The sequence below is a fragment of the Ambystoma mexicanum genome, chromosome 14 (genome assembly GCF_040938575.1).
Source record: "Ambystoma mexicanum isolate Mex_15411 chromosome 14, UKY_AmexF1_1, whole genome shotgun sequence".
Lineage (NCBI taxonomy): Eukaryota > Metazoa > Chordata > Amphibia > Caudata > Ambystomatidae > Ambystoma > Ambystoma mexicanum.
The window spans coordinates 44,743,677-44,757,007 of record NC_090940.1 but is presented as its reverse complement, the minus strand read 5'-3'; the positions used below and the strand labels follow the sequence as shown (position 1 = coordinate 44,757,007).

Below are 13,331 nucleotides of genomic sequence, written 5' to 3'. Positions count from 1 at the left end.
TGTGTTGGAAACAGAACTTGGCTATTGGGAGAAACCTTGGTATTTTACCTTTTTGATGTGGAATTTGATTATTGGAGTGAACCTTGTTCATTGGAACTTTCATTTGGAAATTCTACCTTGATCCTGGGCGAGGGGATCCGATCCTGGTTACAAGAATATTTGATTGTAATTATTTTGTTGAATTTGAATGCTATATGAATACCTAAAATGCTTTTGTTTTATGTATAAGGGCGAGTGTTAATACACCTACCTGTGCAGAGCAACAGCAGGGTTGTAGGGGGCGGACTTAGTCATGGCGGTTGTATCCCCGCCTCAGGTTGTGGGGAAGGCGCAACTTTCTGGGCTCACTTTCTTTAGCAGGACACGGGAGCCGCCTGCGCAGCCATGGAGAACAGGCTTGTGTTCCAAGCCTCGTTCTCGCTGCAACACCCGTTCGCGCATGCGCTTCTGCCTTGCGCTTCAAGCCTCGCTTTCATGCCGGATCGCTATTTTAGCGATCCGGTCCAGGAAATCACTGCGTCTCAACGCGGTTTGGTTTTCCTTTTGCTGCGGTCTTCCTACGGCTTTGTTGCTGATCCTTGGTTCCTGTCCTGGTGACTGGTCCCGGGGTTGGGTCCCCTCTCTGCCCTTACTTGTGCTGGGTCCAGTCCTGTCCCTTCCTTTCTTGTTCCTTTTTGCCTTGATCCTTAGCCCGTTTGTCCTGCCCGGTCCGGTTCCTCCCTGGTATTCCTTCCAGTCCCTTCCTTCTATTATCCTTCTTTCTTGCCTTCTCCTTGCCTGCCTCCTTGCTTGGGTACCAGTATCCCTGGTTTTCACCTGCCTGCTACAGTGAAGAACTCCTTGTCATTATCCAGCATTTCTACCTTGGACATTCTGCTTACTGGCTACCGACCTGCCTGCATTGCTACCTTGGACATTCTGCTTACTGGCTACCGACCTGTCTGAATTGCTATTCTACTCACTGTTAACCGGATTACATCTAAGACCTCCCCTACCACTGCTTGCACTGTTCTGGCGCCACATTAATATAGGGGAAGAGTCATCCGTGGTGTGAGGAGCTGGCCCCCGTTCAATCCCGTGTTCAGGACGGTTCCGGGGTTGGTTCTTTGCACCGCTTTGCTTCACTCAGTTGACTTCATCGCCTGCTGTCACCCCACGCCTACCACGACCTGGCTACCCCAATACGCAAGACCTCTGGAGAAACAGGTACGCATTGACCACGGGATGCTCAGTTTAACAGATTGAGACGCCTTACTTCCAGTTCTGAGACTGAGATGGAAGAATCTCAGGATCTTCGAGATGAGATCAGAGCATTACGGGCTGAGATGGCGACATTACAACAGGAGAATCTTAATCTACGTCAGATGGTTGTCCAAGGGTCTACTACCAACCCCCAAGTGGAGGCACTGATGGCACAAACAGCACCCATGAAGTTTGATGGAGATCTTAGACGAGTGGCTGAATTCTGTAACCACTGTAGGATACACTTCTTGTTCCGGCCATCGCATTTCAGTCAAGAAAAGGCTAAGATTGGCTACATCTTAGGGAACCTGACTGGGAACGCTCTGACATGGGCGGCTCCTTTGGTATCTGCCAACAGTCCTATTCTCAGTGATTTCATGGCCTTTGAAAAGGCATTCTTGGAGGTGTTTCAGTCCCCTTATTTGGCTGCCACTGCACAGAATCAGTTGGTGAGTTTAAAACAAGGATCCAGTGATATAATCACTTGTATCAGCCGCTTCCGTCAATTGGCAACCGACTCGCAATGGCCCGAAGTGATCCAAAAGACTCTGTTTAGGTGAGGCCTGAGAGAGGAATACAAGGACAAACTACTTCACATTCTCGAACCGGATACTCTGCAGTCTCTTCAGGAGCAAGTCCTACGGATTGACCATCGTTTGGCAGAACGAAGAGGCGAAAGATGTTGGATGAAGAGGGTCCTTCCCAGGTCTTTTTCTCAATCAGGTGGAGTATCAAGCAGCCCAGAGATTTGTCCCGAACCTATGCAGTTAGGGGCACTTAGAGGACCATTATCTGATGCTGAGAAGAAACGCGGGAGGGATCTCAGTCTTTGCTTATATTGTGGTGCTGCTGGACATTTTCTCGGTACCTGTCCTTTGCGACCACTCAGGAAGTCGGAAAACTAATAGGCCTGTCGTGTATGGGGAAGGCAGTGACCGGCCCTTCGTCCACTTCAGCCCTTCTAGGTCCTGTGACGATCTTTCCACCCATGCAACCAGTAGCCCTCATGGCCTTGCGTATCGTTACCTGGCAAGACAAGTCAGTTACTGTGTTGGGTCTTTTGGATTGTGGAGCCTCAGGCAATTATGTAGACTTCGTATTTGCCATCAAGAACGGAATACCCTTGTTTGATAAGAGCTGTGCTACCCTGGTGGAGGTAATTGATGGCACTCCTTTCGCCTCTGGTCCTGTTCGTCAACATACTGGGGTCCTACAACTTCAGATTGTGGAACACCGTGAATTGGTTTCTCTTGATGTGATCAAGTCACCTTCATACCCAATAATCCTGGGTTTGCCATGGTTGTTACATCACAATCCCATCGTCAATTGGGCATCCCGTCCCTTGACTTTCACTTCAGATTGTGGTAGTCAGGAGTGCTGTTCCTCCGGACCTATTATAAGATCTTCTTCGATTGCTACTCAGACGGAAGGAGGAGATACCCTCCGTGTATGTTCCTTGTCGTCTGTGCCAAGTGAATATGAGTACCATGATGTTTTTTTTCTGAACCTGGAACCATTCCCTTGCCACCTCACAGAGCCTTCGATTGTGCCATAGACCTACTACCTGATGCAGTAATTCCACATGGCAAATTATATTCCTTGTCTCCCCACGAAAGAGAGGTTTTACAGGAATACCTGGACGACTGTCTTTGTAAGCGATATATTACACCTTCCAAGTCACCTGCGGGATTCCCATTATTCGTCATGAAAAAGGAGGAGGGCACCCTATGGCCTTGTGTGGATTATCAGCCATTGAATGACATCACACGGAAAGATCGAGATCTGCTGCCCTTGATACGTAACTTCATGGAATCCTTGTGCAATGCCTGTGTATTTTGTAAGTTGGATCTACGAGGGGCATACCATTTAGTACGAATCAAAGCCGGTGACAAGTGGAAAACAGCCTTTAAGACTCCAGCAGGGCACTTTGAATATCGTGTAATGCCGTTTGGGCTTTGTAAACCCCTGGCCATTTTCCAACGTTTCACGGATGACATTTTCTCAGATTTGATTGGAGTGTTTGTGTGGGTATAGCTCGATGATATACTGATATTCTCCAAGGAAAGAAAGGAGCATATAAGTCATGTAAAGGAGGTTCTTGGTCGATTACATAAAAACCATTTATATGCCAAGGCCGAGAAATGTCTTTTTCATCAGGGGAGCATTGAATTTCTTGGGTATGTCATCAGTGACTCTGGTATACACATGGATCCAGCTAAGATGCGGGCCATCCAGGAGTGGAGACAGCCTCATGATCTGAAGTCCCTTCACCGATTTTTTACCAACGTTTTATACCCTGCTTCTCACACTTGACCACCCCTTTGTCTAATCTGACGAGCAGTAAAACACCATTTATATGGAACTCTGCAGCGACCATTGCTTTTGAACAACTCAAGGATGCCTTCAGCACTTCTCTGATTTTGCATCAGCCCGATGAGAACAGACTGTTCATTGTAGAAGCAGACGCATCGGACTTCGCCGTTGGAGCTGTTCTGCTTCAGGAAGATCCTCAGTCTAGAATGGAATTTCCTGTTGCCTATTACTCACGGAAGTTAACATCCAGTGAACGGAATTACACCATCATTGAGAAGGAGCTCCTGGCTATAAAGGCTGCCTTTGAGGAATGGCGCCACCATCTTCTGAGCGGAAGGTTTCCTGTGGAGGTACGCACTGATCATCGGAACTTGCAATATCTACGTTCACTACAGTGCCGTACTTCCTGTTTGGCTCACTGGGCTTTTTTTTCTCCCATTATGATTTCAACATTACCTACATTCCTCAATCATGTAACTCGAAGGCTGATGCTCTTTCTCGCTCTTTAGAGAACAACATCGAACAGAATTGTCAAGACCAGCCTTTAATTGCTCCAAAACATTTCTTGTCGGTAATCTCACATTGCCTGGATACCATTTTACAGGACACTTTAGCGGATCCCAACCGTTCCTTGTTGTTACAACGTCCTCAAGTAAATCAAAGCGGAGGTCTGCTCTTTTTCACAACCGATTGTACATTCCTACTGAGGTCCTTCGAACTGCTGTCTTGCAGGGTCTTCATGATTCCAAGATTGGGGGGCATCATGGTATTCAGTCCACTCAAGAACTGGTTTCCCGACAATTTGGGTGGCCAGGGTGGGCTAAGCAGACCAGGGAGTTTGTGGAATGTTGCCCCGTGTGTGCCCAGATCAAGATTCCGCGAAGAAAACCTCTTGGGCTCCTACAACCAACCGAGACTCCACCATATCCTTAGCATACTATTGCTACGGACTTTATCGTGGAACTTCCTCCTTCTGAAGGTTATACATGCATTATGGTGGTCATTGACTGTTTTACTAAATTGGCCCATTTCATTCCCTTCCAGAAAGTTCCCTCAGCCGGTTGTATGGCTCATGCTTTTTTGCATTCTATCTGTCGCCTACATGGGCTTCCTGAGAAGATCACTTCTGACTGTGGATCTCCGTTAATTTCTGTCTTCTGGAAGCAACAATGTCATCATCTGGGTATTCAGCGTGCTCTCAGTTCTGGCTACCATCCACAATCTAACGGCTTGACAGAACGAACCAATCAGACTTTGGAACAGTACTTACAATGCTTTTCCAATGCTTCCCAATCCAACTGCGCTGTACATTTGGACCTGGCGGAAGTGGCTTATAACAACTCCGTACATACTGCCACCGGAATTAGTCCTTTATTTTGTTCCTTGGGCCTTCATCCTAAATTGATACCATTTCATCCTGTTCTTTCCAGCACAGTTCCTTCTGCAAATCAGATGGTTGCGGACATCCAGAGGAATCATGTCCAGGCTACTGGTGCCCTTGCTAAGGCATGTGAGAGCATGAAATTGCAGGCTGATAAGAGACGGAGTCTTGAGCCTGCATTCCAGGTTGGGGAAAGGGGTATGGCTCTCCTCCAAGAATTTACCAGTACACAATCTCCCTACGAAGCTTGCACCCTGTTTTCTTGAGCTTTTTCGGGTGACAAGACGAATCTTTGCTGTGGCGTTTAAGTTATGTCTACCTCAGTCCTGGCGGATTCACCCTGTTTTCATGTCTCCCTGCTAAAACCATTTCCGTCAGATCCTTATGGTCATTCCCACTCCCGACCTGCTGCTATTGATGTTGGGGGTACCCCGGAATTCGAGGTGCAAGAGATCTGTGACTCCTGTTATTTTCGGGGTAGACTCCAGTTTTTGGTGGACTGGAAGGGTTACTCCGCTTGTGATCGTACTTGGGAACCTTGTGGGAATGTCCATGCTCCTCGTCTGGTGCGGGAGTTTTTTCTTCGCCAACCCTGGAAACCGGGTGCCCCTAGTCTTTCTGGAGGTGAGCATAGTGTCAATACACCTACCTGTGCAGGGCGACAGCTGGGTTCTAGGGGGCAGGCTCAGTCATGGCGGTTGTATCCCCACCTCAGGTTGTGGGGAAGGCGCACCTTTCTGGGCTCACTTTATTTAGCAGGGCACGGGTGCTGTCAGCGCAGCCATGGAGAACAGGTTTGTGTTCCAAGCCTCGTTCTCGCTGCAACACCAGTTTGCGCATGCGCTTCTGCCTTGCGCTTCAAGCCTCGCTTTCATGCCGGATCGCTATTTTAGCGATCCGGTCCAGGAAATCACTGCGTCTCAACGTGGTTTGGTATTCCTTCCGCTGCACTCTTCCTACAGCCTTGTTGGTGATCCTTGGTTCCTGTCCTGGTGCCTGGTCCCAGGGTTGGGTCCCCTCTCTGCCCTTCCTTTGCTGGATCCAGTCGTGTCCCTTCCTTTCTTGTTCCTTTTTGCCTTGATCCTTAGCCCGCTTGTCCTGCCCGGTCCGGTTCCTCCCTGGTCTTCCTTCCAGTCCCTTCCTTCTATTATCCTTATGTCTTCCATGCTCCTTGCCTGCCTCCTAGCTTGGGTACCAGCATCCCTGGTCCTCACCTGCCTGCTACAGTGAAGAACTCCTTGTCATTATCCAGCATTGCTACCTTGGACATTCTGCTTACTGGCTACCTGCCTGCCTGCATTGCTACCTTGGACATTCTGCTTACTGGCTACCGACCTGCCTGCATTGCTGCTTTGGACATTCTACACACTGTTAACCGGATTACATCTAAGACCTCCCCTAACAGTGCTTGCACTGTTCTGGCGCCACGTTAATATAGGAGAAGAGTCATCTGTGGTGTCAGGAGCTGGCCCCTGTTCAATCCTGTGTTTTCAGGACGGTTCCAGGGTTGGTTCTTTGCACCGCTTTGCTTCGCTCAGTTGACTTCATCGCCTGCTGTCAGCCCACGCCTACCACGACCTGTCTACCCCAATACGCAAGACCTCTGGAGAAACAGGTATGCATCGTCCACGGGATGCTCAGCTTAACAGCGGGGGACATATCTTTTGGTATTGGTGTGTTCCTCTAGTCTTAGAGCCATAGGCAGGAAAACCCACATTAGGTTAGGGAAAGCGATGCGTGCATCATACCCTTTTAAGTCAATAAAATGGCTTCTTGTGAAAAACCTTTATCAAGTTATATGCCTTGCATTTCTGATCCCTCACACTACTGTTTACTTATCTTAGTATTTGTTTCTTTTGGCTAGTCCTTGCTGAAAACCACAATATGGAATTAGTAAAATACTTGTCTGTCACCCTCATTTTCTATATTTTGTTTGAAAGGTACAAAGTGTGTCAATTTTCTGTGCTCCGCAGCACCTGATGTTGATGTGCAAATAAAGTGTCTATTGCAGGCTTTGGGTTATTTCAAAGGCAACAGTCTTTATTTCTGATGGTCAATCCAATTTGTTTTTTAGGATTTTCATCTGAACAGAGTGAACTTGGAGGAGTCTTCTGGGGTGGAAAGCTCCCCTGCTGGGGCACGGCCGAAGAAGAAAAGCAAGAAGTCCTATGACCTGACTGCAGCAGATCGCTTTTGGCAGAAGCACAAAGGCAGGCGAGTGATGCCCCATCCTAGCAATGCATAAACTAGCTTCATATATACCTTCCTGTTAGGCAGAATCCTGTGCAGTTCCCTTAGGGAACACTGCAAGAAGATTAAGACTACAGGAGCAGCAGTAAACCCAATTGGTAGCAGTCTGCACCACCCAGATTTACCTGGTAGCTGTGGCTGAGCAGTCAGACTTCTCTCAAGATGAGTTAGGCAGTATACAGAGTATACACAATAGGTACAGAGACACAATAGTACAAGCAAACACTGACCAGAGCTTGGTATCAAAAGTATATAATTAATTTATTTAAAACACACTTTAGGAAATACACTAAGCACTATAGATTAAAGCAAGTTCAAACACAATCAGAACAAGTATACACACGTCCCTTCATAATTATTAGACAAGTCTAGGTCAAAACACCACTATTTGTAAAAACAGATGTGAGCGTGTAACTTAGATGACACTCCAATAATTAATTTAAAGGGAGAGAAAAAGGCAGGTCATGAAAATAAAACAGTTCCCAACACTTCTAAGACCACAGCAAGTTAGTGAAGGCAGAGTCTATTGTAGAGTCAAAGTTCATAGGCCAGGCCCACTTTAAATGGAGCAAGGCGAAATGTTCCCAAGATCACACAGTTTAAAAAGCACTCAAGTCTTTGCAGAAATGTTCAAAGGAGGTTGGTTTGATGTGAAAGATAAAGTTAGAAGGTCTGGGGGCCAACCCAGTTGGCAAGCCAAGGATTTAAGGGTCACCTTTAGCAATCCGCAGAAAGGGAGGCCAGGCGGAACACAGTACCTTAAAGAGTGAGGAAGCTCCAGCCGTGGCAGTTCTTCCTGGCAGCGGGTGCAGTTCGTGGTTTCGACCAGGGGAAGAGAAGATCTCGTCGAGGAGGAAACTTGGAGTCGTTGCACTGCCCAGGGAAGAGACCAGCCGCGGAGTTCGTTCGGTTAAAAGGTGCGTTCCTTTTATTCGCGGTCACAGTGGTGAAGCTTGGCTATCTGGCCGCCGGGGTGCTTGGCACTGGCGATTTGACCAAGAGACGTCCTGAAAGGCGAATGGCGAACTGGTTGTCCCCACCAGCTCAAAGGGAGAAGACTCTTACAGCAGAAGATCTTCTCTTGTCGTCGGGAAAGTGGTGAGGTCGTTGCAGCAGGGTTCCACCGGTGGTGTCGTTGTTGCAGATGGCTCAGCTTCTCCCATCTTCAGATTTCTTAGGTCCTGTGGTGACTTCTGAAGTTCCAGTCCCCAAAGCCCTTCTTTTATGCAGAAAAACCCCCATTCAACAGCCTGGCTGTCACTCATACATGCTAAGTGGTGAGCTGGGCCGCTCACCACTGGGCCAATCAGAACAGAGTGCGACTTGGGTTGCTAAGGCAGCGCAGTCCAGGGTGCCAATTCCCCCACCCACACATCCTGTGGAACCCAGACAGAGTGGCACCAGTTGGAGGGCTTCTGGGGAGAAGCCCGCCAAAATGTGGAACAAAGGGCCCCGACCTTGGTTGGAGTTACAGAGACGGACACATACGCCATTTTGGAAAAGAGTTCTGGCGAAAAGACCCAACCGGTGATTTTATATTAAATAAATAAACCGGCGGTATCTTTAACATTGCACAAAAAAAGTGGTGCGTTTAAAATCAATGGGAAAATCCCATAGGAAATATTCCGGTGGAATACTTTGTGTGGTAACCACTGCCACCAGCCAGAAACTCGCCAAGGGGGGACTGGATAGTGCCCCCTTGGAAACAGACCCAGGGGCAGTCTAATTAACCCCTTCCAGTACTTCCACAATATGATGGTTTGTACTAGTTCTGTTCACAATTTTGGACTAGTAAAGCCAATGGTGACTTTACATGCCCTGGGAGACAGTAGTCAGTCCCAGGGTATGGGGTCTATGTTTGGGGGTCACTATGACACCCCTGTGTTACTGCACTGAGGGTGCTGTGTAACACATACACTAAAACAGATGATACCCTATGGAGTAGAAGACCCCATAGCCCATAAGCACACAATAAGTCAAAGACATACCTCAAATCATGCCTAAGAGTGGGAGGAAAAGAGTCTCACCCTTAGCAGGAGAAAAAAACAAACCCCAAAAATCCAGCAAAGCTGCTCGGGGACTCACTAGGTTTGGGAAATTAGCCTTATAAGAGAATTCTCCCAAACACTTCCTAGACAGGACTATGTGCTGGCAGGCATGGGTAGGGTTATAAGTGTTTAACACAGTTCTCAGAATGTACTTAAGAAATGATTTGCGTTGTTTTGGTGACTGATCCTGGACTTTCATGCTTCTCTGCCAGGGCACCCATTCCAGACCTAAGTAGCATCTCCTGCTCATTGATTTTCTTCAGTTTTGTATTGATGCAAATGACAGAACAGCTGCATATAGGAGTTGAAAAAAAGAAGGCAATAGGGAAGGAGGGTGAACATAGTTAATACAATGTGGTTTAGGTGTGAGACAAAAACGACTTGAAAGCAACAGACCAAAGGGAATGTTTTCTTAGAGGAGTAGCAAAAGAAGCAAACCAAAAGAATGACTGCCATTTCTAATTTCTACCACAGGGAATTAATACATTAACTGGGATAAAAAAGCAGACTGGCAGTAAAACTAACATCATGTACATATAAACCAGGCAATGATATTGTAAATGTCTGTATTTAGAGGTGCAAGAGTATGGAAAAGTAGCTTTCTTATAATTTTAGTTCTCTGTCATGGAGTTGCAGAAGACACATGTGGGACTCAAATCTTGGGTGAGGTTGGTTTGGTAAATATTGAATAGCAGCATGCGATCGCCCAGTGGTACCCCACCCCATGCCGACAGTTGTTTATAGCGGTTTGGTACATGGACTTCATTGCAAGGAACTGAAGGTTCTATGACCTCACAATGGACGATTTCAGTCTTCTATGTGGAGCTAGGTGGACGTAGACACTTCAGGTCACTTTTTCCAGTCTTCAGTTGATGACCACCACAGAAGTTATTAATACCATTGAGACTCGCTTTTGTCATCGTTTGTTTGAAGTAGATGTTGTTTGTGAAACCTGAATATACTTTTGGCAGTGTAAGCAAGGTACTGAGTAATTTGCCATGGTAGCAGAATACAAATGTGTGAGCAAATGTAGCATTAGTTGCCAAGTTTCATTTCTCTATCCTGACTATAAGCATATCATTCAAAATTTGTCTTTTTCCTAAAGTAAATTAGACGTAGTGCAGATACTAATGGTTTAGCACTTCTTAAATCCGTATACCTCTTTCACTTAACCTTAGTGTTCGCTTACATTTCCTTCCCATCAACTTCCCTTACACTTTTATTTGCATATATCTGCATTTTGCCTCCACAATGTGTTTCTTAATTGATATTCAAAAAAACTAAATAACCCTGCTTATCAGTGGGATCTTGAAAAACATTTGATATCGGTGCATACTCTTTTTTGAGGAGTTAAGGTTATTTCCATAAGAAACGTGAATTCTACAAATGTTTTGGATGCGACCGTTAAGGTACAAAATCCCAGTCTAATTGAATGAATTCCTTATTACAGTAAGTTAGGGTACAATTTAATTTGTGGAGTTATTTTGATTAACTTTGTGTGTCCCCTAAAAATATGCTAGCTTTCATTCTTTTCGACTTTGTTTGTGAGCAGAGGGGCTTTTACTGAAGGCACCCTGCCACGACAACCCTTTGTCTAGTGTGCTGCCCTCAGTAGCCTATATGGATACCTGCACAGGTTCCAGAGGGATTCTATCACTGAAAGTGTTGCGGTGTCGGCTGGTGCCTGCTGTATTTTTGTTTTGGCTACACCCCGGTTGAAGTCCTTTTTACTGCATTAGTACCCCAATGCAGCTATATGGTAGCTATTAGGGCATGTGGCAGGACAGGGTTGATGTGGGACCCCTCTGAACCAAGGGCAGGAGGCCTGCCAGGCTATTTGCCAAATCTAGACCTTTCCCAGAGGCAGGGTGAGGGAGTTGGGAGGGGCCCTGTCTCTGTTCCCTTTACTTGTGCCTGGTTGCAATTGAGGAATACCACGTAACACCCCTTACCAAGATTACCCTATGCTGGCCAATACATTCTCTTCCTTTTCAGAACTATGCATCCCAGAAGTCCTGGCAGCAGTGGAAGGAGTCTAGGACCAACCGGCCAGAGTTGCAGCAATGAACACTGAGCCAGCGAAATACTGCCCGATGCAGACTGAAAAGCCAGGATGCTTTTCTCACGTGGGAAATGAACTTTTAAATGGACAATTATTGTGATAGGCCGGTGGACCCACGCTTGATAAGGGGCTGGTGCTTAAAGGATGCTTTATAGTTTCCCATTTCTGCAACCCGGCCACTGGGAGATGGAGCAAGGTAGCGATTGGCTCAGGAAACCAGCTGAGAGTGAAGCCATTGGAAGAGGGTGGTGGAGGATAAAAAGAGACGGGAAGAACAAGGATGAGTGGGTTGGTCGGGTCAGGTTAAGGGAGGAGGAGGCGGACCAAGAGACCAGGCAGAGGAAGGATGGTGAAGTGGACTGTGGCAGAGTCGGGGATCGTGTTCAAGGTGAGGTGTTTTTTGGTGAGAGAAAGTGGTACTTGGTTATGAGTGTGTGTGTGTAAGTTGTGTGAGTGAGACTAAGTGGAAGCGTAAGGGAGTAAGTGAGGCTGAGCCAGGAGGGTGACTGTATGAGAAGGAGTGGAGAGTAGTGGAATGCGGAGTGGAGAAAAGTGGAGAGTGATGGAGAATAGTATGCATGGAGAGTAGGGAGGCTAGTGGAGAATAGAGGGAGAGTAGGAATGTACAAGAGGCTGAGTGACATCAGACGCACAGACACAGCGAGAGGGAGAGAAATAGAGATTGAGAGGAACAGAAGGGAGGAGAGTAGAAGAAAGGGAAAGGAAGGACAGACTATTTGGGTAAGTGTGGTGCAAGTGCATGAGAGGGAGAAGATCGAGTGAGACCTGGGCGGTTGGCACCAGTTTCTCTAATCAATTTTACTGTGCGACACCAAGACAGGTTACACCTAGAAGACCACAGAGAGAGTAATATAAATAAGGGGGTTGCATTTAGGCCCTGATACCTAGCCTGCCAGATTCTTGATAGTAGGGATGACCGATTTCTGGTGACCATCTTGTTATCAGGGAAGCCTGGGCTAGGGTGGAGGGAGACTTGGAGAAAATTAGATCCAGTGAGAGGACCCTTAGTTGGACGCCTTTTAAATTCATAATAAAAAACCCTTGAGCCATCATTTGGAATATGAGTATTCTTGAGGCTATCTGTGATGGGCACTAATATAATATATTTTTTAAGTCCTACCCATGGCCATTTTACTCTTTAACCTTTTTGTCTGTGTGGTCCCAGGACACACGCAAAGTAGCCATTTTGCGGACAGTGGCTCGTCAATAGTCCACACATGCACCCTTTGTTTAGGTTTATGCCAGTCAAACCTAGTTTAAGGTCCTCTAGCCTTCCCAATCCACAATCTCTGTAGGAGGGCTTGTGTGATTGGACGTTTGGCTGGCTTATCCTAATATGCTGGCTGCCAAAAGCTGAATGCTGCATGTCTGTGAGATTGGTGGACTGGCTGAGCCAGCCCCTGGTGAAAGCTGCATGTTTGTGGGAGACCTCAGACATTCCTCAGATCTGTTGGTGAACTCCCATGAGGACTGCTGACAAGTTGGGCCCCCAATGAGGATCCTGGAGTGGCCAATACTGCCCGTGTCCATGTTCCTTTGTCCTGATGTGCCTGTATCTCCTGGCTCTTCCTTTGCCTATCCCAACCATTCTTGCTGAAATGTCTAGTATCTTGGCCAAGTTCCTCATCATCTGCAGCACCTTATCAGTGAAATCCTTCAGGTCAGAGTGCCTAAAAGTGGGACACCTCACTGCTGTGCCTGATGACTGAATGGCTGCCTGCTACCCTGTCTAAGCTCCTCTTAGGACGTCTTGAGTTGCATTCATCCCAAACGAATGTCGTGGAACCATCTTTGCTGACTGTCTTGGCCCTCTTTCTACCCTGAGCTGATGTGACTTACTTTTAGGGTCTTCTTAAGTGCTCCTTCAATCGTCATCACTTCTGCTCTGACTTGTCCCCTTGGGTTGCTATCCTGGGCCTTCGGCATTGTCGGGATTGCTTTGTCTGGGTGCAGGTGGCAACCAGGCTTCAAGTCCCACTGACCCGAGAGATCAACCTCTTGCTAGGCAGACCCA

The 13,331-nt window shown here is 47.1% G+C and overlaps 1 protein-coding gene across 2 annotated transcripts in view; it reads left to right on the top strand.

The window, feature by feature from the left end:
• Positions 1–13,331, top strand: part of SCFD1 (sec1 family domain containing 1) — a 1,005,810-nt gene that overhangs the window by 179,698 nt on the left and 812,781 nt on the right. For both annotated transcript variants that reach the window (XM_069638499.1, XM_069638500.1), the window contains exon 11: positions 7,011–7,150. In XM_069638499.1, coding sequence (XP_069494600.1) covers positions 7,011–7,150 — 140 coding nt within the window. The remainder of the gene's footprint in view (positions 1–7,010; positions 7,151–13,331) is intronic.